Source organism: Stigmatopora argus, chromosome 12 (assembly GCF_051989625.1).
Source record: "Stigmatopora argus isolate UIUO_Sarg chromosome 12, RoL_Sarg_1.0, whole genome shotgun sequence".
NCBI lineage: Eukaryota > Metazoa > Chordata > Actinopteri > Syngnathiformes > Syngnathidae > Stigmatopora > Stigmatopora argus.
Window position 1 is genome coordinate 7,414,831 of NC_135398.1, and position 25,499 is coordinate 7,440,329.

General features: G+C 38.1%; 1 protein-coding gene and 1 long non-coding RNA gene across 17 annotated transcripts in view; one reads left to right on the plus strand and one right to left on the minus strand.

Annotated features, from left to right (window-relative positions):
• Nucleotides 1-98: 98 nt before the first annotated feature.
• LOC144085424 (sodium- and chloride-dependent betaine transporter-like) lies at nt 99-18,162 on the plus strand. 9 transcript variants are annotated; one of them, XM_077614680.1, is made up of 18 exons: nt 99-516; nt 1,572-1,760; nt 1,826-1,960; nt 2,026-2,166; nt 6,924-9,528; nt 9,646-9,702; nt 9,811-9,843; nt 10,003-10,019; nt 10,101-10,226; nt 10,329-10,733; nt 10,800-10,890; nt 11,835-11,954; nt 13,607-13,726; nt 16,768-16,887; nt 17,345-17,413; nt 17,581-17,684; nt 17,750-17,832; nt 17,911-18,162. In XM_077614680.1, exons 2-5 carry the CDS (start codon nt 1,577-1,579, stop codon nt 6,959-6,961), a joined length of 498 nt encoding a protein of 165 aa, XP_077470806.1. In that variant the 5' UTR covers nt 99-516; nt 1,572-1,576; the 3' UTR covers nt 6,962-9,528; nt 9,646-9,702; nt 9,811-9,843; nt 10,003-10,019; nt 10,101-10,226; nt 10,329-10,733; nt 10,800-10,890; nt 11,835-11,954; nt 13,607-13,726; nt 16,768-16,887; nt 17,345-17,413; nt 17,581-17,684; nt 17,750-17,832; nt 17,911-18,162. The 9 variants fall into 9 exon arrangements, 1 of the variants encoding a protein (XP_077470806.1); XR_013304121.1 differs by lacking the exons at nt 99-516; nt 1,572-1,760; nt 1,826-1,960; nt 2,026-2,166 and adding an exon at nt 6,116-6,263 and having other exon boundaries at nt 6,924-8,692; nt 9,086-9,528; XR_013304120.1 differs by lacking the exons at nt 99-516; nt 1,572-1,760; nt 1,826-1,960; nt 2,026-2,166 and adding an exon at nt 6,116-6,263.
• Nucleotides 18,163-18,482: 320 nt separating this feature from the next.
• LOC144085425 (uncharacterized) overlaps nt 18,483-25,499 on the minus strand; it is a 30,754-nt gene continuing 23,737 nt past the window's right edge. For 2 of the 8 annotated variants that reach the window (XR_013304130.1, XR_013304128.1), the window contains 6 exons: nt 23,602-24,041; nt 22,390-22,507; nt 21,476-21,592; nt 19,850-19,967; nt 19,531-19,730; nt 18,483-19,356 (listed from right to left, as the gene is read on the minus strand). This is a non-coding gene — a long non-coding RNA (uncharacterized LOC144085425). Of the gene's footprint in view, nt 19,378-19,530; nt 19,731-19,849; nt 19,968-21,475; nt 21,593-22,389; nt 22,508-23,601; nt 24,042-24,523; nt 24,657-24,703; nt 24,976-25,499 lie in introns of those variants that run through there. The other 6 variants (XR_013304134.1, XR_013304133.1, XR_013304135.1 and 3 more) reach the window with 6 other exon arrangements.

Consider the following 25,499-nt stretch of genomic DNA (forward strand, 5'->3'; position numbering starts at 1 on the left):
TATTCTACGGGTGCGGGTTTTTGTTCCAACCTCAGCAATCAAAAAGAATGCAAATGGAATCTGTATCGCAATCAAGTGCTTCTAGTTTCCACTTAAACTTCATTAAACAGTTGGTGAGATATATAGTATAAAGCTTATTTTTTTCCTAAAAAAAATGGACCATGTATAGCAAAGCTTTTTCTTAAACACTACCTTGTTGAAGAAGAGATGTAAACAGCCGCTTGCAAAAGGTCTGTTGGACTGTACTGGACCTAAAAAGGAGAAAGAAAAGACACATTGGTCCTCTAGTTTGAGACTTTATGATACAAGTAATTAACAAAAGATGGAGTAGTTAGCAAACAGGAAAAAAGACCTGTGGACAGACTGCACCAAAGAACAGAGGTCGTATTAGTCTCGTCCTACGATTGGTCAAACGCAGCTTGAGGGCGGTGACGCTAAGCATCACTGCCACTTCCGAGACGCTCTGCTTCAAGACGACAAGCTCCGAAGAAAGAACCGCGAGGGACACTGCACAAGGTACATTTAAGAATGAATCTTAATTGATGCTGATATCTCCTAATTCGGAATGATTAAACATCATCTCTGCAAAAAGTTATTTCAAATGCAATAAAATAATGAACGTTTCAGAGCGATGACCCTCGGCGCATTAGTGTTTGTTTACCATTTCAACGGATTGATATTTCTTAATGTAATGTAATCAAACGATGATCAGACCTTCCACCAAGTGGGAACATCAAAGCATACTGTACAGTCAATGAATAAACCAACCGGTAAAAAGGATTCGCGAGGAGTTAATCATAAAAATCTTGAGCTAGGCATTTGTAAAAACAAAGCTTTGCGTTTCTTCCTCAAATTGCTAACTACAACCAGATAACATCCCAATGTTTGTGAGGGCAGTTTTCTATTGGATCTGATTAGATATAGAGTTGCAAATACCTCAAAGGCGTGCGTGGCTCTGTTTTTTTCCCTCCGTGAGACCAAGGTTCAAAATCTTCAGGGAACGAGTCTTGAGTAATGGTTGCCAAAGGTGGGCTGGTGGTCTCACTTTAAAGGACTTGTAGGATTCCTGCAAAAAAAATAATAATCAGAAAACTCCTGATATTATGTTTGCTGTTGCCAAAATGAACACAATCTGGCTGGGGGTCTTTGTTAACTCATTGGCTGCCATTGAGCAATGTGAAATAGTGACGGCACGCCATCACAGAAGTGGCAAAATTCTAATTTTGGCAAAAATAAAAACATTCGATTGCTGAATGTACAGTGTGAATGAGCTACAAAGTCAGACAGAGCACCCCCGTAGGCCCCATTGGACCCCGTAGCGTGCCGCTTTTGCCCCGGGGGCCGTCGGTTTGACAGCACCGGTGTAAATTATTCAGCGTTTATACAAAACTTACACAAGATGTATGAATGTTGCGCAAGCTCAGGCCGCAGATCGACTTCACGAGAGGTCACTCTTGACTGGGATCGCGTCCTTGTAGCTTGTAACACATTGACAACGCAAAGCGCTTCACGTCGGCGATGCATACCATAACGTCCGTGGTGTGATTTCCATCTGAAAAATCTGTTCAAAGTCCAAATGGAGCCAAAGGGTAGCCCCGAAGAGAATCCGCTGAAAGGCCATCCCGATCCCAACGACCCGCTTCTGATCAAGAGGGGAAAGTGGTCCAACAAGCGAGAGTTCATCCTGGCCGTGGTGGGCGAAATCATCGGCCTGGGGAACGTCTGGAGATTTCCCTATCTCTGCTTCAAGAACGGCGGTGGTAAGCGTCAAGCAACTCACCCAATAGGAGCCAGAAGTCACCTGTTTTTTTTTTCTCCCGGGAAGGTGTCTTCTTGGTCCCATATGTGCTGTTCCTGGTCACCTGCGGGATCCCCATCTTCTTCCTGGAGGTGTCGTTGGGACAGCTGACCGGGCAGGGCGGCATTACGTGCTGGAGGAAAATATGTCCTTTGCTCGAAGGTACGTCGCTCGGGAGGAATCTGTCGAGGATCGGCGAAAAATGTCCTTTGACCTTTGTCTGTTAGGGATAGGTTACGGCAATTTGCTGATCATGCTGTACACGGTCATGTATTACATCGTCATCCTGGCGTGGGCCTTCCTCTACTTCTTCTCCTCCTTCCAATCCGAACTTCCGTGGGCCAGCTGTAACAATACCTGGAATACAGGTATGTCACGGTCACCTGACATCAGGACACACACAATTTTACTCCCCTATTTGATATCGTGTGCGGTCGATTGGTCGCCGGTCTTTTGGTCGCCCGGACCCAAACATCGGGCGACCAAAAGACCGGCGACAAAACAAGGTAAAACAACACGGTCTACGCATCAATAAAAGCCAACAATGGCCCTGAGCAGTTTCACTGAGCCGACGTGTGAGTCTATAAGAGTTTGTATGTACATGCGTTGTCCCTTTAAGAAGCTACATCAGTCAGGGTCTTAACAAGTTCTCCAACAAAAAACCATAAAAGTCTGGGAAATTTGGAGCTTTTCTTTAGCCTAATAATTAATAGGGCATTAAGTATGACTAAATAGTAATTCACAGTTTGTATTTAGGGAATTTGAGCAATGATTTTAATGGTAATTATCAATAACCTTCTGGGCGACCAAAAGACCGGTGACCAAAAGTCCGGCGACCAAACGACCGAGTACCATTTGATATGCAATTGTGGTATGAGTGCTGCCCGCCCGACATAAAATTATACAATAAATAAATACTAAGAATAGAAATGGTGGCTTGGCAGATGAACGGTTAGTGTGTCGGCCTTACGGTTCTGGAGTCGAGGGTTTGATCCCAGGTGGGTCCTCACTGTGAGGAGTTTGCATGTTCTCCCGGGCTTGCGTGGCTTTTCTCCGGGTACTCTGGCCAAAAACGTGGAGGGTAGGCTTGTTGATCACTCCAAATTTCCCCTATGTTCAGAAAATGAAAGAATGAATATAAATAAAATGATTCATATTTTGAAAAAAAAATGCACTATTTAAATAGCAACAAATAGTAATTAAAATTTAAATAATTCTATAAATACACAATAACAAAATGGGTTAATAAATAAGAGAAATTGTACAATTTTAAAAAGAAAAAAAAGGAATAAAATCATTCATTTTAATAAGTGTGGCTAGCCTGTCGGTATTTTGATCTGGGAATTGTATTAAATATGTTTTCCTTTCTAAATCTCCTAACATTCAAACCATTTCAACTTTTGCTAACTACCACAACACATACTCTGTTCTCCACCAGGTCACTTACAAACACGAGTCGTACGGTGTTTGTAAGGTTTTTTGGGGGTTTGTAAGGGGAATCATAATCATTTATAAGGGCAGTTATCGGCAGAGGTTGACAGGTATGATGATGACACTAAAGGCTTTTGATTTGATGTAAAGGTATAGCATCCCATAAAACTAAGCTTTCATTTCAAACTATTCCACAAAATGTAGGTTTTCATAAAGAGCAAAGCTTTCCACAATACTAGTGTCCTACAAGTGCAATCAGTGGATCGGCGTCAGGTGCTTCTTGCAGCCCAACCCCCGTTGCTTCAACTGAGTCCGAGTCTGTGCTGGATGTTTCGAAAAAAAAATGCTGGCCCAACCCACAGTGGCCCTCGAGGACCCCTGTTGCAGACTCTCCAAGCCAGTCCAAGTCTTTTTCTGGACCTATTGTAAACGCTGGCCATCAAAATGCAGACTTTTGACCATTTTGACTCATTTAAGAGCACCTTTGTTGAATGATATTTTACCCATTTCATTATATGCAGCGGTGTATGATGACACTAAAGGCTTTTGATTTGATGTAAAGGCATAGCATCCCATAAAACTAAGCATTCATTTCAAACTATTCCACAAAATGTAGGTTTTCATAAAGAGCAAAGCTTTCCACAATACTAGTGTCCTACAAGTGCAATCAGTGGATTGCCGTCAGGTGCTTCTTGCAGCCCAACCCCCGTTGCTTCAACTGAGTCCGACCGAGTGTGTGCTGGATGTTTCGGAACAAAATGCTGGCCCAACCCACAGCGGCCCTCGAGGACCCCTGTTGCAGACTCTCCAAGCCAGTCCAAGTCTTTTTCTGGACCTATTGTAAACGTTGGCCATCAAAATGCAGACTTTTGACCATTTTGACTCATTTAAGAGCACCTTTGTTGAATGATATTTTACCCATTTCATTATATGCAGCGGTGTATGATGACACTAAAGGCTTTTGATTTGATGTAAAGGCATAGCATCCCATAAAACTAAGCTTTCATTTCAAACTATTCCACAAAATGTAGGTTTTCATAAAGAGCAAAGCTTTCCACAATACTAGTGTCCTACAAGTGCAATCAGTGGATTGCCGTCAGGTGCTTCTTGCAGCCCAACCCCCGTTGCTTCAACTGAGTCCGACCGAGTGTGTGCTGGATGTTTCGGAACAAAATGCTGGCCCAACCCACAGCGGCCCTCGAGGACCCCTGTTGCAGACTCTCCAAGCCAGTCCAAGTCTTTTTCTGGACCTATTGTAAACGTTGGCCATCAAAATGCAGACTTTTGACCATTTTGACTCATTTAAGAGCACCTTTGTTGAATATTTCACCCATTTCATTATATGCAGCGGTGTATGATGACACTAAAGGCTTTTCATTTGATGTAAAGGCATAGCATCCCATAAAACTAAGCTTTCATTTCAAACTATTCCACAAAATGTAGGTTTTCATAAAGAGCAAAGCTTTCCACAATACTAGTGTCCTACAAGTGCAATCAGTGGATCGGCGTCAGGTGCTTCTTGCAGCCCAACCCCCGTTGCTTCTACAAACCCTTTGCCCACCCCCCAGCTAATTGGTGACGGCGAGGAGGTGATCGTTACGATCCGTCCCAAAAAATGGCAAATGAAAAAGCACTATGTAAACGCTAAACGATTATCCCCCCAAGGGAAAAAAAGCCTTACTATACAGCAGGGGTCGGGAACCTTTTTGACAAAGAGAGCCATAAACAATTCATATTTTCAAACATTATTCCTTGAGAGCCATACTCAGAATTTAAAAGTAAAAATACATGAAAATGTGTGCATTTATTAATCATTTCACCATTTTGAAAGTAAAAAAGTCTTAATTCTTTTAAGAATATTTTTTCACTGCTGCTAATCAATGAGTATCAATGAGAGTAAGCATGCAGAAGAGTATAATGAAGAAAAATTATGATTAAAAATGCGCTAAAGATAGTGTCGGCGCCAGTGTGACGTTCTCATTGGTGTGTTCGGGGCTTAGGTGGTCTCTCACCAGCGGTTCCCATATTTTACCACACAGATTAGCAGAGAGCCATATACACCCATCAAAAGAGCCACATATGGCTCCCGAGCCATAGGTTCCCTACCCCTGCTATACAGTGTGCTTGTTTACTGGGAGTTTCCACTGTTTGTAAATCCAGCTGGCAGTTTTAGCCAGCGGTGATGACAGATTTTTGCTCCTGGATGCCACAAATTAGTCATAATGGTTGGACTCTAGTCATTTTCTCTTCCTAAAAATCCAAAAGTTAATATGTATTTGACTATTTGACTGCGGTTTCAAAGTAAACCATCACACATACACACACACACGCGCGCACAGACGCGCGCGCACAGACACGCGTGCGCACAGACACGCGCACAAACACATACGCGCACAGACAGACACGCGCACAGACACAGATACGCGTGTAATGGTTTACTTTGAAACCACAGTCAAATAGTCAAGTACAAATTGACTTTTGGCCTTTAAGGACGAGAATATATATATATATATATATATATATATATATATATATATATATATATATGGGTTCAATAAAACTGAATACAGCAGTTTCAAATTAAACCATTACACATATATATATATATATATATATATATATATATATATATATATATATATATATATATATATATTTATATATATATATATATATATATATATATATATATATATATATATATATATATGTGTGTGTGTGTAATGGTTTATACTGTATTCAGTTTTATTGATTTGAGAATACACATCTCTTTGGTAGCTATACAAAATAGCTCTGGTCCATCTTATGGTGCCGATATAATTCCGTTTTTCAAAATAAATCATTCATTGATCCAATAGTTTTCCGCACCGCTTTACTTCGCAGGGGTTGCAGGGATGCTGGAGCCTATCACGGCCAACTATGGCTTGCCAGCCAATCACAGGGCACTGAGACGAAAACACGCTGATTAACTTCAAATGACTTCAGGTGGTGGGGCTAGGCACACTGTATCGCAGACATATTGCACGCCAGTCAGGTATAACAATGGTTTTAACATTTATTTTAATGTCTTACGAGTTAGTTGCTTGTTATAATGAACAAGTGTGCGTTTATTTTGATGTCTTACGAGTTACTTACTTGTTATAGTGAACAAGTGTGCCTTTAGTTTGAGCTGAAGATCGCCATGTTGAGCTCCGCTAAGCAAGCATGGGTTAAGGTTAAACCTCAAGCTTAAATTTTAATGTTATTTTGCTAAATTATGTATTGGGCAAGTATTCATCAGAACCGAGCGGTGTTCTTAACGCGGTGGTTATTGTTACGGGATTCCAACTGTCTTTATTTGTGTGTAAATATCATGCTAATGAGCGATTAGCACGAGGCTAGCGCTAGCCGCGAGTGGCTAATCGCATCGCTAGCAGGGAGTCCACGTAGTGCTTCTAACTGTACTTTATTGTGGATGCTAAATGAGCGTTAGTTAAGCTAATGTTCATACTCCTATGATTTTGTTTGTAAAAATACACTTATTTGTCGGTGCGAATGGGCTCAAAGTTTTGGTTAATGATGTTAAATGCAAATGTGATTGATTGACACATTGTATGGCATGCACTTGTTGTAGTGTATGTACACGATGGAATTAAGGCTATAAATGTTTGTTTAGAAAGCAGACTAAACTCTGTCCCTGTGTGGCTTTTTTAAGTTGACGGACATCTTCCTGGACAGCGGCTTGAGTTCTAAAAGGCCTGGGCCACCTGGTCTGACTGCACCACGCCGGCCTGGCTCAGTACCTCCGGGACACTAAAGTGAAGTTCAACCTGGACGGCATGGATGGACGGACAGCATGGACGGACGGACGGACGGCATGGATGGACGGACAGCATGGACGGACGGACGGACGGCATGGACGGACGGACGGCATGGACGGACAGACGGCATGGACGGACGGCATGGATGGACGGCACGGACGGACACTTTTTTACCCGTGGACTTTTGGACACTTTTTTACCCGTGGACTTTTGGACACTTTTTTACCCGTGGATTTATGGACACTTTTTTACCGGTGGACTTTTGGACACTTTTTTACCGGTGCAGGTAAGTATTTTGGTCTTTTGAGTTTTGATTTGTGGACACTTTTCTCCCTAGTGGAGTTTTGGACACTTTTTGGACACTTTTTCTCCCCAGTGGAGTTTTGGACACTTTTTCTCCCCAGTGGAGTTTTGGACACTTTTTCTCCCCAGTGGAGTTTTGGACACTTTTTGGACACTTTTTCTCCCCAGTGGAGTTTTGGACACTTTTTGGACACTTTTTCTCCCCAGTGGAGTTTTGGACACTTTTTGGACACTTTTTCTCCCCAGTGGAGTTTTGGACACTTTTTGGACACTTTTTCTCCCCAGTGGAGTTTTGGACACTTTTTGGACACTTTTTCTCCCCAGTGGAGTTTTGGACACTTTTTGGACACTTTTTCTCCCCAGTGGAGTTTTGGACACTTTTTGGACACTTTTTCTCCCCAGTGGAGTTTTGGACACTTTTTGGACACTTTTTCTCCCCAGTGGAGTTTTGGACACTTTTTCTCCCCAGTGGAGTTTTGGACACTTTTTGGACACTTTTTCTCCCCAGTGGAGTTTTGGACACTTTTTGGACACTTTTTCTCCCCAGTGGAGTTTTGGACACTTTTTGGACACTTTTTCTCCCCAGTGGAGTTTTGGACACTTTTTGGACACTTTTTCTCCCCAGTGGAGTTTTGGACACTTTTTGGACACTTTTTCTCCCCAGTGGAGTTTTGGACACTTTTTTTACCCGTGGAGTTTTGGACACTTTTTTTACCCGTGGACTTTTGGACACTTTTTTACCCGTGGATTTATGGACACTTTTTTACCCGTGGATTTATGGACACTTTTTTACCGGTGGACTTTTGGACACTTTTTTACCGGTGCAGGTAAGTATTTTGGTCTTTTGAGTTTTGATTTGTGGACACTTTTCTCCCTAGTGGAGTTTTGGACACTTTTTGGACACTTTTCTCCCCAGTGGAGTTTTGGACACTTTTTGGACACTTTTCTCCCCAGTGGAGTTTTGGACACTTTTTGGACACTTTTCTCCCCAGTGGAGTTTTGGACACTTTTTGGACACTTTTCTCCCCAGTGGAGTTTTGGACACTTTTTGGACACTTTTCTCCCCAGTGGAGTTTTGGACACTTTTCTCCCCAGTGGAGTTTTGGGCACTTTTTGGACACTTTTCTCCCCAGTGGAGTTTTGGGCACTTTTTGGACACTTTTCTCCCCAGTGGAGTTTTGGACACTTTTCTCCCCAGTGGAGTTTTGGACACTTTTTTACCCGTGGAGTTTTGGACACTTTTTTACCCGTGGACTTTTGGACACTTTTTTTACCCGTGGACTTTTGGACACTTTTTTACCTGTGGATTTATGGACACTTTTTTACCGGTGGACTTTTGGACACTTTTTTACCGGTGCAGGTAAGTATTTTGGTCTTTTGAGTTTTGATTTGTGGACACTTTTTCTCCCCAGTGGAGTTTTGGACACTTTTTCTCCCCAGTGGAGTTTTGGACACTTTTTCTCCCCAGTGGAGTTTTGGACACTTTTTCTCCCCAGTGGAGTTTTGGACACTTTTTCTCCCCAGTGGAGTTTTGGACACTTTTTCTCCCCAGTGGAGTTTTGGACACTTTTTCTCCCCAGTGGAGTTTTGGACACTTTTTCTCCCCAGTGGAGTTTTGGACACTTTTTCTCCCCAGTGGAGTTTTGGACACTTTTTCTCCCCAGTGGAGTTTTGGACACTTTTTTTTTACCCGTGGAGTTTTGGACACTTTTTTTTTACCCGTGGAGTTTTGGACACTTTTTTACCGGTGCAGGTAAGTATTTTGGTCTTTTGAGTTTTGATTTGTGGACACTTTTCTCCCTAGTGGAGTTTTGGACACTTTTTGGACACTTTTCTCCCCAGTGGAGTTTTGGACACTTTTTGGACACTTTTCTCCCCAGTGGAGTTTTGGACACTTTTTGGACACTTTTCTCCCCAGTGGAGTTTTGGACACTTTTCTCCCCAGTGGAGTTTTGGACACTTTTTGGACACTTTTCTCCCCAGTGGAGTTTTGGACACTTTTTGGACACTTTTCTCCCCAGTGGAGTTTTGGACACTTTTCTCCCCAGTGGAGTTTTGGACACTTTTTGGACACTTTTCTCCCCAGTGGAGTTTTGGACACGGACGGCACGGATGCCACGGATGCCACGGACGCCACGGACGGACGCCACGGACGGACGGCAGGGACGGACGGCACGGACGGACAGAGGGATCAAGGTGAGTGCAAAATTCAGCACACCTTGCTAAAAAAATGTAATTAATTTATTGGAAAAATTTCAAAAACTTTAACCTTTTTTTCCCCCGTGGACTTTTGGGCATGAACGGACGGCAAAGATGGACGGCAAGGACGGACGGCAAGGACGGACGGCAGGGACAGACGGAGGGATCAAGGTGAGTGCAAAATTCAACACACTTTGCCCAAAAAAAAATATTGGAAAATGTTCAAAGACTTGAACTTTTTTTCTCCTCTGCGGACTTTTGGGTATGGACGGACGGCAGGGACGGACGGCAGGGACAGACAGAGGGATCAAGGTGAGTGCAAAATTCAGCACACTTTGCAAAAAAAAAAATTCCTTAAATTATTGGAAATTTCCAAAAGCTATAACTTTTACCCCCCCCCCCCCCCCCCCCCCCCCCCCCCCCCCGCGGACTTTTGGGCGTGGACGGACGGCACGGACTGATGGACGACAGGGACAGAGACAACTGCGGTGAGTCGGCCACGCCCGCCGGCCCGTGCCGTCGTCCTATCGCAAGCCGAGCCCATTCCACCCGTGTTTGCTCTCTTTCAGCGTGCTTCACGGGTACGTGTAAACTAGGAGTCTTGAGGCCCTGTCGTTGGTGTTAGTGACTGGCGGCCATCTTACGACAGACACTCTGAATTGGCTCAATTCTTCAAACGTTTTGGTTGGATGGAGGTAAGTGATCCAAGATGGCGGCGCGGGTGGATGCAGCTGGCTCTTGCTCTCCAGTTTGGTGTTTTGTTTCCTCAGTCTTGTCGTTGTTTGCTAATCTGCCAGGCAAACCTTTTCTACAGTCGCCAGGATTTGGTTGCTCTCGGGAGGAGATGCCATAAATCCATCAGAGCAGATTGCCAACGAACCTGCCGCATGTCCCCGAGGACATCTCGAGACGACCAATTTCGTCATACGCTGCTGTGTATGATGACAATTAGGCTTTTGATGATTCGATGATGATGATCAAGCCCATGTCTGAACAGTTAGCAATCCCTCATTTTCTGTTGCTTTGGGGATATTTTTGCGCCACTTCCTCTTGATTTTGAGGGAATTGATCGCATCACTCACGTTAAAAAAAAGATAGGGTTGTTGGAAAAAATATTATAGAAAATAATTCAAATTCACAAGACGGGGAAGACGTGCTGGCGGCTGTCATGGAGTTCCGTGCGCATCGGTCGCGCCATGCAGGCAAGCCCCGCCCCCCCAGGGATGGAATTTGGCCGTCCGTCCGCTTAATCGGGTCTTTGCTTTCAGCTGGACGAGAGCGGGAAGTCGGTCTTCACCGTTCTGTGGGGGGACGTGGCCGCTGAATTGAGGAAGGTGAAGAACTGCGTCATCTGTTACGGTGGGTAGCCACAAGAGATTTGGCCGGCTTTTGGTCGGGGGAAAAAAGGCTTTTCTCTGTCCATGAATCGTTAGGCTTTTTTTTTCTAAAAAATGACAATGTATACATAGTCATTTTTTTGGAAAGAAGGCTTACAATAGATGGTCGTTTTTTTTTTTTTTTTTTAAAGCCTTATACATTGTTTTTGTTTTAAAGCCTTACAAAAAAAGCCTTAAAAATGACCATGTATAGTAAAGCTTTATTCTTAAAAAAATATATAGTATATATAGTAAGGCTTTTTTTCCTAAAAAATAACATAATATAGTAAGGCTTTAAAAAAAAAAAACGACATAGTATAGTAAGGCTTTTTTTCTTTAAAAAAACGACAAAGTATGGTAAGGCTTTTTTCTTAAAAAACGACATAGTAAGGCTTTTTTTCCTAAAAAACGACATAGTATATATAGTAAGGCTTTTTTCCCTAAATAACGACATAGTATAGTAAGGCTTTTTTTTCTTCTAAAAAACGACATAGTATAGTAAGGCTTTTTTCCCTAAATAACGACATAGTATAGTAAGGCTTTTTTCCCCTAAAAAACGACATAGTATAGTAAGGCTTTTTTCCTAAAAACGACATAGTATAGTAAGGGTTTTTTTCTTAAAAAACGACACAGTATAGTAAGGCTTTTTTCTTAAAAAACGACATAGTATACTAAGGCTTTTTTTCCTAAAAAACGACATAGTATAGTAAGGCTTTTTTCCTAAAAAACGACAAAGTATATATGGTAAGGCTATTTTTCCTAAAAAAACGACATAGTATAGTAAGGCTTTTTTCCTTAAACGACATAGTATAGTAAGACTTTTTCTTTAAAAAAATGACCATGTATAGTAAGGCTTTTTTTTTTTAAATGACCATGTATAGTAAGCCTCATCTCATCTCATTTTCTGAATCGCTTTATCCTCATTAGCCTAGCGGGGGATGCTGGAGCCAATCCAAGCTGTCTCCAGGCCAGAGGCGGCGGACATCCTGAATCGGTGGCCAGCCGATCTTAGGGTACAAGGAGATGGACAACCACGCACACTGTATAGTAAGTCTTTTTTCCTAAAAAACGACATAGTATAGTAAGGCTTTTTTCCTAAAAAACGACATAGTATAGTAAGGCTTTTTTCCTAAAAAACGACATAGTATAGTAAGGTTTTTTTTTCTTAAAAAACGACATAGTATAGTAAGGCTATTTTTCCCCAAAAAAACGACATAGGATAGTAAGGCTTTTTTTCCTAAAAAAATGACATAGTATAGTAAGGCTTTTTCCCTAAAAAATGACATAGTATAGTAAGGCTTTTTTCCTAAAAAAAAACGACATAGTATAGTAAGGCTTTTTTTCTTAAAAAACGACATAGTATAGTAAGGCTATTTTTCCCAAAAAACACCATAGGATAGTAAGGCTTTTTTTCTTAAAAAACGACATAGTATAGTAAGGCTTTTTTCCTAAAATACGACATAGTATAGTAAGGCTTTTTTTTCCTAAAAAAATGACATAGTATAGTAAGGCTTTTCTTAAAAAACGACATAGTTTAGTAAGGCTTTTTTTCCTAAAAAACGACATAGTATAGTAAGGTTTTTTTCCCTAAAAACGACATAGTATAGTAAGGCTTTTTTTTTTAAATTAAAAAAACGACATAGTATAGTAAGGCTTTTTTTCCTAAAAAACGACATAGTATAGTAAGGTTTTTTTTTCTTTAAAAACGACATAGTGCACTAAGGCTTTTTTCCTAAAAAACGACATAGTATAGTAAGGCTTTTTTTTAAAATTAAAAAACGACATAGTATATCGTAAGGCTTTTTTTCTTAAAAAACGACACAGTATAGTAAGGCTATTTTTCCTAAAAAACGACATAGTATAGTAAGGCTTTTTCCCTAAAAAACAACATAATATAGTAAGGGTTTTTTTTCTTAAAAAACGACATAGTATAGTAAGGCTTTTTTCCCTAAAAAACGACATAGTATAGTAAGGCTTTTTTTCCTAAAAACGACATAGTATAGTAAGGCTTTTTTTCTTAAAAAACGACATAGTATAGTAAGGCTTTTTTTCTTAAAAAACGACATAGTATAGTAAGGCTTTTTTTCCTAAAAAACGACATAGTATAGTAAGGCTTTTTTCCTAAAAAACGACATAGTATATATAGTAAGGCTTTTTTCCCTAAAAAACGACATAGTATAGTAAGGCTTTTTTTTCCCTAAAAAACGACATAGTATAGTAAGGCTTTTTTTTTTTTTCTTAAAAAACGACACAGTATAGTAAGGCTATTTTTCCTAAAAAACGACATAGTATAGTAAGGCTTTTTTTCTTAAAAAACGACACAGTATAGTAAGGCTATTTTTCCTAAAAAAACGACATAGTATAGTAAGGCTTTTTTTTTTTTAAATTAAAAAACGACATAGTATAGTAAGGCTTTTTTTCTTAAAAAACGACACAGTATAGTAAGGCTTTTTTTTTTTTAAATTAAAAAACGACATAGTATAGTAAGGCTTTTTTTCTTAAAAAACGACACAGTATAGTAAGGCTATTTTTCCTAAAAAACGACATAGTATAGTAAGGCTTTTTTCCTTAAACGACATAGTATAGTAAGACTTTTTCTTTAAAAAAATGACCATGTATAGTAAGGCTTTTTTTTTTAAATGACCATGTATAGTAAGCCTCATCTCATCTCATTTTCTGAATCGCTTTATCCTCATTAGCCTAGCGGGGGATGCTGGAGCCAATCCAAGCTGTCTCCAGGCCAGAGGCGGCGGACATCCTGAATCGGTGGCCAGCCGATCTTAGGGTACAAGGAGATGGACAACCACGCACACTGTATAGTAAGTCTTTTTTCCTAAAAAACGACATAGTATAGTAAGGCTATTTTTCCCCCAAAAAAACGACATAGGATAGTAAGGCTTTTTTTCCTAAAAAAATGACATAGTATAGTAAGGCTTTTTCCCTAAAAAACGACATAATATAGTAAGGCTTTTTTCCTAAAAAAACGACATAGTATAGTAAGGCTTTTTTCTTAAAAAACGACATAGTATAGTAAGGCTATTTTTCCTATAAAAAAACAACAACAAAGTATAGTAAGGCTTTTTTTTCCTAAAAAAATGACAGTATAGTAAGGCTTTTCTTAAAAAACGACATAGTTTAGTAAGGCTTTTTTTCCTAAAAAACGACATAGTATAGTAAGGTTTTTTTCCCTAAAAACGACATAGTATAGTAAGGCTTTTTTTTAAATTAAAAAACGACATAGTATAGTAAGGCTTTTTTTCCTAAAAAACGACATAGTATAGTAAGGCTTTTTTCCTAAAATACGACATAGTATAGTAAGGCTTTTTTCCTAAAATACGACATAGTATAGTAAGGCTTTTTTTCTTACAAAACGACATAGTATAGTAAGGCTATTTTTCCCCCAAAAACGACATAAGATAGTAGGCTTTTTTTCCTAAAAAAATGACATAGTATAGTAAGGCTTTTTTTCTTAAAAAACGACATAGTATAGTAAGGCTTTTTCCCCCTAAAAAACGACATAGTATAGTAAGGCTGTTTTTCCTAAAAACGACATAGTATAGTAAGGCTTTTTTTCTTAAAAAACGACATAGTATAGTAAGGCTTTTTTCCTAAAAAACGACATAGTATAGTAAGGCTTTTTTTCTTAAAAAACGACATAGTATAGTAAGGCTATTTTTCCTATAAAAAAACAACAACAAAGTATAGTAAGGCTTTTTTTCCCTAAAAAAATGACATAGTATAGTAAGCCTTTTCTTAAAAAACGACATAGTTTAGTAAGGTTTTTTTTCCTAAAAAACGACATAGTATAGTAAGGTTTTTTTCCCTAAAAAACGACATAGTATAGTAAGGCTTTTTTTTAAAATTAAAAAACGACATAGTATATCGTAAGGCTTTTTTTCTTAAAAAACGACACAGTATAGTAAGGCTATTTTTCCTAAAAAACGACATAGTATAGTAAGGCTTTTTCCCTAAAAAACAACATAATATAGTAAGGCTTTTTTTCTTAAAAAACGACATAGTATAGTAAGGCTTTTTTTCCTAAAAAACGACATAGTATAGTAAGGCTTTTTTCCTAAAAAACGACATAGTATATATAGTAAGGCTTTTTTCCCTAAAAAACGACATAGTATAGTAAGGCTTTTTTTTCCCTAAAAAACGACATAGTATAGTAAGGCTTTTTTTTTTTTTTTTAATTAAAAAACGACACAGTATAGTAAGGCTTTTTTTCTTAAAAAACGACACAGTATAGTAAGGCTATTTTTCCTAAAAAACGACATAGTATAGTAAGGCTTTTTTTCCCTAAAAAACGACATAGTATAGTAAGGCTTTTTTTTTTTTAATTAAAAAACGACATAGTATAGTAAGGCTTTTTTTCTTAAAAAACGACACAGTATAGTAAGGCTATTTTTCCTAAAAAACGACATAGTATAGTAAGGCTTTTTTTCTTAAAAAACGACATAGTATAGTAAGGCTATTTTTCCTATAAAAAAACAACAACAAAGTATAGTAAGGCTTTTTTTCCCTAAAAAAATGACATAGTATAGTAAGCCTTTTCTTAAAAAACGACATAGTTTAGTAAGGTTTTTTTTCCTAAAAAACGACATAGTATAGTAAGGTTTTTTTCCCTAAAAAACGACATAGTATAGTAAGGCTTTTTTTTAAAATTAAAAAACGACATAGTATATCGTAAGGCTTTTTTTCTTAAAAAACGACACAGTATAGTAAGGCTATTTTTCCTAAAAAACGACATAGTATAGTAAGGCTTTTTCCCTAAAAAACAACATAATATAGTAAGGCTTTTTTTCTTAAAAAACGACATAGTATAGTAAGGCTTTTTTTCCTAAAAAACGACATAGTATAGTAAGGCTTTTTTCCTAAAAAACGACATAGTATATATAGTAAGGCTTTTTTCCCTAAAAAACGACATAGTATAGTAAGGCTTTTTTTTCCCTAAAAAACGACATAGTATAGTAAGGCTTTTTTTTTTTTTTTTAATTAAAAAACGACACAGTATAGTAAGGCTTTTTTTCTTAAAAAACGACACAGTATAGTAAGGCTATTTTTCCTAAAAAACGACATAGTATAGTAAGGCTTTTTTTCCCTAAAAAACGACATAGTATAGTAAGGCTTTTTTTTTTTTAATTAAAAAACGACATAGTATAGTAAGGCTTTTTTTCTTAAAAAACGACACAGTATAGTAAGGCTATTTTTCCTAAAAAAACGACATAGTATAGTAAGGCTTTTTTTTTTTTAATTAAAAAACGACATAGTATAGTAAGGCTTTTTTTCTTAAAAAACGACACAGTATAGTAAGGCTATTTTTCCTAAAAAACGACATAGTATAGTAAGGCTTTTTTTCCCCTAAAAAACGACATAGTATAGTAAGTCTTTTTTTTTTTTTAATTAAAAAACGACATAGTATAGTAAGGCTTTTTTTCTTAAAAAACGACACAGTATAGTAAGGCTATTTTTCCTAAAAAACGACATAGTATAGTAAGGCTTTTTTCCCCCTAAAAAACGACATAGTATAGTAAGGCTTTTTTTTTTTTTTTATTAAAAAACGACATAGTATAGTAAGGCTTTTTTTCTTAAAAAACGACACAGTATAGTAAGGCTATTTTTCCTAAAAAACGACATAGTATAGTAAGACTTTTTCTTTAAAAAAATGACCATGTATAGTAAGGCTATTTTTCCTAAAAAACGATATAGTATAGTAAGGCCTTTTTTCTTTAAACGACATAGTATAGTAAGGCTTTTTCTTTAAAAAAATGACCATGTATAGTAAGGCTTTTTTTTTTAAATGACCATGTATAGTAAGCCTCATCTCATCTCATTTTCTGAACCGCTTTATCCTCATTAGGCTAGCGGGGGATGCTGGAGCCAATCCAAGCTGTCTCCAGGCCAGAGGCGGCGGACATCCTGAATCGGTGGCCAGCTGATCTTAGGGTACAAGGAGATGGACAACCACGCACACTGTATAGTAAGTCTTTTTTCCTTAAAAACAACATAGTATAGTAAGGCTTTTTTTTTTTTTAAAAACGACATAGTATAGTAAGGCTTTTTTTCTTTAAAAAACAACATAGTATAGTAAGGCTTTTTTTCTTTAAAAAACGACATAGTATAGTAAGGCTTTTTTTCTTAAAAAACGACATAATAATAATAATAATAATCGGACATAGGCCCTGTCGTCATTATCACAACACAAAAAGCCTACTTGTCATCATATAGTGAGCTTTTTTTTCTTAAACGACATAATATAGTAAGGCTTTTCCCCCTAAAAAACGACATAGTATAGTAGGGCTTTTTTCCTAAAAAACGACATAGTATAGTAAGGCTTTTTTCTTTAAAAAAACAACATAGTATAGTAAGGCTTTTTTTTTAAAAACGATATACTATAGTAAGGCTTTTTTTCTTTAAAAAAATGATCTTTCTGACAGGATGGAGTAGTTTTGGGACCAGCTTGTGGATGAAGCGCCGCCCCGACCGGTCGCCTTTGTATTGACTCGGTATGTGATGTCTTGCCTTGTTGCAGCGATCCTAGTGCGTGTGCATAGCCACATCCCCTTACCAAATAGTTTTTCGAATGAAACATTTTTTTTTTATAAATCAAAGTCAAGGTCACATAATAGAACAAGAGATACTTTGCTGTCAACTTTTATTTTTATTTTTTCAGATGAGTGACAACGGCAAAAATGGATGACTTGTGGGATGGACAGTCTTCCAATGAAAAGGTTTCCCAAAGGAGAGCGAGAGTGAGGACACCTGAAGACAAAAAAAGTAAGTTTAAAAGAGACATTCATGTTGCTGTGCAGAAAATATTTCTTTTCTTTTGTTTTTCTTAGACTCACTTGCGGATGTTGATTTCACCAAGGGGCTGACGCGGGACGAATTCCAGCTTTCTTTTAAAATGCCAGAATTGTCAAGTGTAAGACCTTTTGGCCCACTAAACAAGATTTGAGTACAGTCACACATTCTTAACCATTTTGTGACTTTTGTCTTGCAGGACTTAACTGGACCTTAAAGCTGCCCAAAAAAGACGCAGGGTTTCTTCATTTTGACCCAAAAATGAGGTATAGTGCCTACTTGCATGGATTGAATCCCACATCCTTCAAGTTTTCACTCTTCAGCTCAAACGGGACACTTGGCATCAATAGCAGAGCACCAACTTACCATACAAAAGGTAATGGGTTGGATTTCCCGCCTCCTCCAACTTGTTACTGTTCCAGTCAAATAAAAACTGAGTGGGCACACAGGACTGTAAATTTTAAGGAGATGGCTTATACACTTAGTTAAATGAGTCGAGCGCCCTCTCAGCGCAAAGACTTAGCCGGTCGAACTTTAGTGGGTGTGTGGGTGGGCCCCTTGGCGCACACAGTAGAGTATGCGCCCACCACCGAGTGGAAGCTGGTTCGCGTCCCGCAGACGTACTCTTGGTGCCTCTCCCCGCCTTCGGCGGGGAGAGGCACCTGCGACATAAAATAAATTACCTTTTACTAAAATAAACTTTAAAAATTAAATTTTACATTTAAACATTACATCAAAATTAGTTAAAAGAATTGGCTTAAAAAAACAATAGACAAGAAAACTTTTATTGGACAGGACCATGCTGAGTACGGAGGCGGCTTACACACTTAGCCAAAATCACTCCAGCACCCTCTTACCGAAAAGACTTGGCCGGTCGAACTTTAGTGGGTGTGTGGGTGGGCCCCTTGGCGCACACAGTAGAGTATGCGCCTACCACCGAGTGGAAGCTGGTTCGCGTCCCGCAGACGTACTCTTGGTGCCTCTCCCGCCTTCGGCGGGAGAGACACCTGCGACATAAGATAAATTACCTTTTACTAAAAAACCTAAAAAATAAATTTTACATTTAATCATTACATCCAGATTTGTTAAAATACTTAGCCTAAAAAATCAAAACACTTAGCCAAATTACGACCATGCTGAGTGAGGGAGGTGGCTTGCACACTTAGTCAAATGAGTCGAGTTCCCTCTTACCGAAAATACTTGGCCGGTCGAAGTTTAGTGGGTGTGTGGGTGGGCCCCTTGGCGCACACAGTAGAGTATGCGCCTACCACCGAGTGGAAGCTGGTTCGCGTCCCGCAGACGTACTCTTGGTGCCTCTCCCCGCCTTCGGCGGGGAGAGACACCTGCGACATAAGACAAATTACCTTTTGCTAAAATAAACTTTAAAAAATTAAATTTTACATTTAAACATTGCATCAAAATTAGTTAAAAGAATTGGCCTACAAAAACAAAAGACAAGAAAACTTTTATTGGACAGGACCATGCTGAGTAGGGAGGCGGTTTACACACTTAGCCAAAATCACTCCAGCGCCCTCTTAGCGAAAATACTCAGCCAGTTGAAGTGTAGTGGTAAGGTGGGAGGGCCCTTTAGCACACACAGTAGAGCATATGCCTACCGTCGAATGGAAGCTGGTTCGCTCCCCACCTGCGACAAAAGACTCATTACCTTTTACTAAAAAAAAATTTCAAAATTAAAATTTTACATTTAAACATTACATCAAAATTAGTTAAAAGAATTCGCCTAAAAAAACAAAAGACACTGGCTATTAGCTAGGATTTCAAATAAGCCACCCAAACTTTTATTGGTTGCCATTCCCACCACAACCGCCGGCTGTCGAAGAACCGCATGGTGGCGTTGTTCTGCCAGTCGCCCTCGTCCACATCCACGTATGCCGAATGACGGGGACACACCTCAAACCCACGGCTGTCACGGGGTGAGGCAAGCAGGACTTGACTTGTCGATCGGTCGGCTGCACCCGTTCTTCTCCTCCCGCTCCTCTTCCACGTTGTCCAATGCATCTGTCATGACACAAAGACAATTATTTCTCAACAGGGAAAAAACCCTTTGTATACTATGTCGTTTTTTGAGAAAAAAAAGCCTTACTATACCATGTTGTTTTTAAGGAATAAAGACTTACTATACAGTGCGTGGTTGTCCGTCTCCTTGTACCCTAAGATCGTCTGGCCACCGATTCAGGATGTCGCCCGCCTCTGGCCTGGAGACAAATGGGATTGGCTCCAGCATCCCCCGCTACCCTATTGAGGATAAAGCAGTTCAGAAAATGAGATGAGGCTTACTATACATGGTCTTTTTTTTAAAAGCCTTACTATACTATGTCGTTTTTTTAGGAAAAAAAGCCTTACTATACTATGTCGTTTTTTTAGGGAAAAAGCCTTACTATACTATGTCGTTTTTTAGGGAAAAAACCCTTTGTATACTATGTCGTTTTTTAAGAAAAAAAAAGCCTTACTATACTATGTCGTTTTTTAAGAAAAAAAGCCTTACTATACTATGTCGTTTTTTTTAGAAAAAAAAAGCCTTACTAAAGTATGTCGTTTTTAGGGAAAAAAAAGCCTTACTATACTATGTCGTTTTTTTTAGGAAAAAAAGCCTTACTATATTATGTCGTTTTTTTAGGGAAAAAAGCCTTACTATACTATGTCGTTTTTTGGGGAAAATAGCCTTACTATACTATGTCATTTTTTGGGGAAAAAAGCCTTACTATACTATGTCATTTTTCAGGGAAAAAACCCTTTCTATACTATGTCGTTTTTTAAGAAAAAAAAAAACCTTACTATACTACGTCGTTTTTTAGGGAAGAAACCTTACTATACTATGCTGTTGTTTTTTTTTTTTTTGGAAAAAAAGGCTTACTATACCATGTCGTTTTTTTAGGAAAAAAAGCCTTACTATACTATGTCGTTTTTTAGGGAAAAAACCCTTTGTATACTATGTCGTTTTTTAAGACAAAAAAACCCTTAATATATTATGTCATTTTTAGGGAAAAAACCTTACTATACTATGTCATTTTTAGGGAAAAAACCTTACTATACTATGTCGTTTTTTTTAGGGAAAAAAGCCTTGCTATATTATGTCGTATTTTTTAGGGAAAAAAGCCTTACTATACTATGTCGTTTTTTGGGGAAAATAGCCTTACTATACTATGTCATTTTTTGGGGGAAAAAGCCTTACTATACTATGTCGTTTTTTAGGTAAAAAAGCCTTACTATAATATGTCGTTTTTTTAGGAAAAAAAGCCTTACTATACTATGTCGTTTTAAGAAAAAAAGCCTTACTATACTATGTCGTTTTTTAGGGAAAAAAACCTTACTATACTATGCTGTTTTTTTTTTTTTTTTAGGAAAAAAAGGCTTACTATACCATGTCGTTTTTTAGGAAAAAAAGCCTTACTATACTATGTCGTTTTTTAGGGAAAGAACCCTTTGTATACTATGTCGTTTTTTAAGAAAAAAAAGCCTTACTATACTATGTCGTTTTTTTTGGAAAAAACCCTTTGTATACTATGTCGTTTTTTGAGAAAAAAAACCTTACTATACTATGTCGTTTTTTAGGAAAAAAAGCGTTACTATACTATGTCGCTTTTTAGGGAAAAAAAGCCTTACTATACCATGTCGTTTTTAAGGAAAAAAGACTTACTATACTATGTCGTTTTTTTAAGAAAAAAACCCTTACTATACTATGTCGTTTTTTAGGGAAAAAAAGCCTTACTATACAATGTCGTTTTTAAGGAAAAAAGACTTACTATGCAGTGCGTGGTTGTCCGTCTCCTGTACCCTAAGATCGTCTGGCCACCGATTCAGGATGTCCCCCGCCTCTGGCCTGGAGACAAATGGGATTGGCTCCAGCATCCCCCGCTACCCTAATGAGGATAAAGCAGTTCAGAAAATGAGATGAGGCTTACTATACATGGTCATTTTTTTTAAAAGCCTTACTATACTATGTCGGTTTTTTTTAGGGAAAAAAGCCTTACTATACTATGTCATTTTTTAAGAAAAAAAGCCTTACTATACGATGTCTTTTTTTTAGGAAAAAAAGCCTTACTATACTATGTTGTTTTTTAGGGAAAAAAAGCATTACTATACTATGTCATTTTTTAAGAAAAAAAAAAAACCTTACTATATTATGTCATTTTTAGGGAAAAAAAGCCTTACTATACTATGTCGTTTTTTTTTTAGGAAAAAAACCCTTACTATATTATGTCGTTTTTTTAGGGAAAAAAGCCTTACTATACTATGTCGTTTTTTGGGGAAAATAGCCTTACTATACTATGTCATTTTTTGGGGAAAAAAGCCTTACTATACTGTGTTTTTTTTAGGAAAAAAGCCTTACTATACTATGTCGTTTTTTAAAGAAAAAAAGCCTTACTATACAATGTCGTTTTTTAGGGAAAAAACCTTACTATACTATGCTGTTTTTTTTATTTTAGGAAAAAAAGGCTTACTATACCATGTCGTTTTTTAGGAAAAAAAGCCTTACTATTCTATGTCGTTTTTTAGGGAAAAAACCCATTGTATACTATGTCGTTTTTTAAGAAAAAAAAAAGCCTTACTATACTATGTCGTTTTTTAGGGAAAAAAGGCCCTACTATACTATGTCATTTTTTTTAGGAAAAAAAGCCTTACTATACCATGTCGTTTTTAAGGAAAAAAGACTTACTATACAGTGCGTGGTTGTCCGTCTCCTTGTACCCTAAGATCGTCTGGCCACCGATTCAGGATGTCCGCCGCCTCTGGCCTGGAGACAAATGGGATTGGCTCCAGCATCCCCCGCTACCCTATTGAGGATAAAGCAGTTCAGAAAATGAGATGAGGCTTACTATACATGGTCTTTTTTTTTAAAAGCCTTACTATACTATGTCGTTTTTTTAGGAAAAAAAGCCTTACTATACTATGTCGTTTTTTTAGGGAAAAAGCCTTACTATACTATGTCGTTTTTTAGGGAAAAAACCCTTTGTATACTATGTCGTTTTTTAAGAAAAAAAAGCCTTACTATACTAGGTCGTTTTTTAAGAAAAAAAGCCTTACTATACTATGTCGTTTTTTTTTTTAGAAAAAAAAAGCCTTACTAAAGTATGTCGTTTTTAGGGAAAAAAAAGCCTTACTATACTATGTCGTTTTTTTTTAGGAAAAAAAGCCTTACTATATTATGTCGTTTTTTAAGGGAAAAAAGCCTTACTATACTATGTCGTTTTTTGGGGAAAATAGCCTTACTATACTATGTCATTTTTGGGGGAAAAAAGCCTTACTATACTATGTTGTTTTTTAGGTAAAAAAGCCTTACTATACTATGTTGTTTTTTTTAGGAAAAAAGCCTTACTATACCATGTCGTTTTTTTAAGAAAAAAAGCCTTACTATACTATGTCGTTTTTTAGGGAAAAAACCTTACTATACTATGCTGTTCTTTTTTTTTTTTTTTTAGGAAAAAAAGGCTTACTATACCATGTCGTTTTTTAGGGAAAAAACCTTACTATACTATGCTGTTTTTTTTTTAGGAAAAAAAGCCTTACCATACTATGTCGTTTTTTAGGGAAAAAACCTTACTATACTATGCTGTTTTTTTTATTTTAGGAAAAAAAGGCTTACTATACCATGTCGTTTTTTAGGAAAAAAAGCCTTACTATACTATGTCGTTTTTTAGGGAAAAAAACCCATTGTATACTATGTCGTTTTTTAAGAAAAAAAAAGCCTTACTATACTATGTCGTTTTTTATAGGGAAAAAAACCTTTGTATACTATGTCGTTTTTTGAGAAAAAAAAACTTACTATACTATGTCGTTTTTTAGGAAAAAAAGCCTTACTATACTATTTCGTTTTTTAGGGGAAAAAAGCCTTACTATACCATGTCGTTTTTAAGGAAAAAAGACTTACTATACAGTGCGTGGTTGTCCGTCTCCTTGTACCCTAAGATCGTCTGGCCACCGATTCAGGATGTCGCCCGCCTCTGGCCTGGAGACAAATGGGATTGGCTCCAGCATCCCCCGCTACCCTATTGAGGATAAAGCAGTTCAGAAAATGAGATGAGGCTTACTATACAATGTATAGTTAGGGTCCGTCCGTCCGTCCCTGCCGTCCGTCCGTCCCTGCCGTCCGTCCGTCCCTGCCGTCCGTCCGTCCCTGCCGTCCGTCCGTCCCTGCCGTCCGTCCGTCCCTGCCGTCCGTCCGTCCCTGCTGTCCGTCCATCCATGCCGTCCAGGTTGAACTTCACTTTAGTGTCCCGGAGGTACTGAGCCAGGCCGGCGTGGTGCAGTCAGACCAGGTGGCCCAGGCCTTTTAGAACTCAAGCCGCTGTCCAGGAAGATGTCCGTCAACTTAAAAAAGCCACACAGGGACAGAGTTTAGTCTGCTTTCTAAACAAACATTTATAGCCTTAATTCCATCGTGTACATACACTACAACAAGTGCATGCCATACAATGTGTGTCAATCAATCACATTTGCATTTAACATCATTAACCAAAACTTTGAGCCCATTCGCACCGACAAATAAGTGTATTTTTACAAACAAAATCATAGGAGTATGAACATTAGCTTAACTAACGCTCATTTAGCATCCACAATAAAGTACAGTTAGAAGCACTACGTGGACTCCCTGCTAGCGTAGCGATTAGCCATTCGCGGCTAGCGCTAGCCTCGTGCTAATCGCTCATTCGCATGATATTTCCACACAAAAAAAGACAGTTGGAATCCCGTAACAATAACCACCGCGTTAAGAACACCGCTCGGTTCTTATGAATACTTGCCCAATACATAATTTAGCAAAATAACATTAAAATTTAAGCTTGAGGTTTAACCTTAACCCATGCTTGCTTAGCGGAGCTCAACATGGCGATCTTCAGCTCAAACTAAAGGCACACTTGTTCACTATAACAAGTAAGTAACTCGTAAGACATCAAAATAAACGCACACTAGTTCATTATAACAAGCAACTAACTCGTAAGACATTAAAATAAATGTTAAAACCATTGTTATACCTGACTGGCGTGCAATATGTCTGCGATACAGTGTGCCTAGCCCCACCACCTGAAGTCATTTGAAGTTAATCAGCGTGTTTTCGTCTCAGTGCCCTGTGATTGGCTGGCAAGCCATAGTTGGCCGTGATAGGCTCCAGCATCCCTGCAACCCCTGCGAAGTAAAGCGGTGCGGAAAATTATTGAATCAATGAATGATTTATTTTGAAAAACGGAATTATATCGGCACCATAAGATGGACCAGAGCTATTTTGTATAGCTACCAAAGAGATGTGTATTCTCAAATCAATAAAACTGAATACAGTATAAACCATTACACACACACACACACACACACACACACACACACACACACATACATATATATATATATATATATATATATATATATATTTATATATATATATATATATATATATATATATATATATGTATGTAATGGTTTAATTTGAAACTGCTGTATTCAGTTTTATTGAACCCATATATATATATATATATATATATATATATATATATATATATATATATATATATATATATATATATATATATATCCTTAAAAGCCAAAGGTCAATATGTACTTGACTATTTGACTGTGGTTTCAAAGTAAACCATTAATTACACGCGTATCTGTGTCTGTGCGCGTGTCTGTCTGTGCGCGTGTCTGTGTTTGTGCGCGTGTCTGTGCGTGCGCGTGTCTGTGCGCGCGCGTGTCTGTGCGCGCGGGTCTGTGCGCGCGTGTGTGTGTGTATGTGTGATGGTTTACTTTGAAACCGCAGTCAAATAGTCAAATACATAT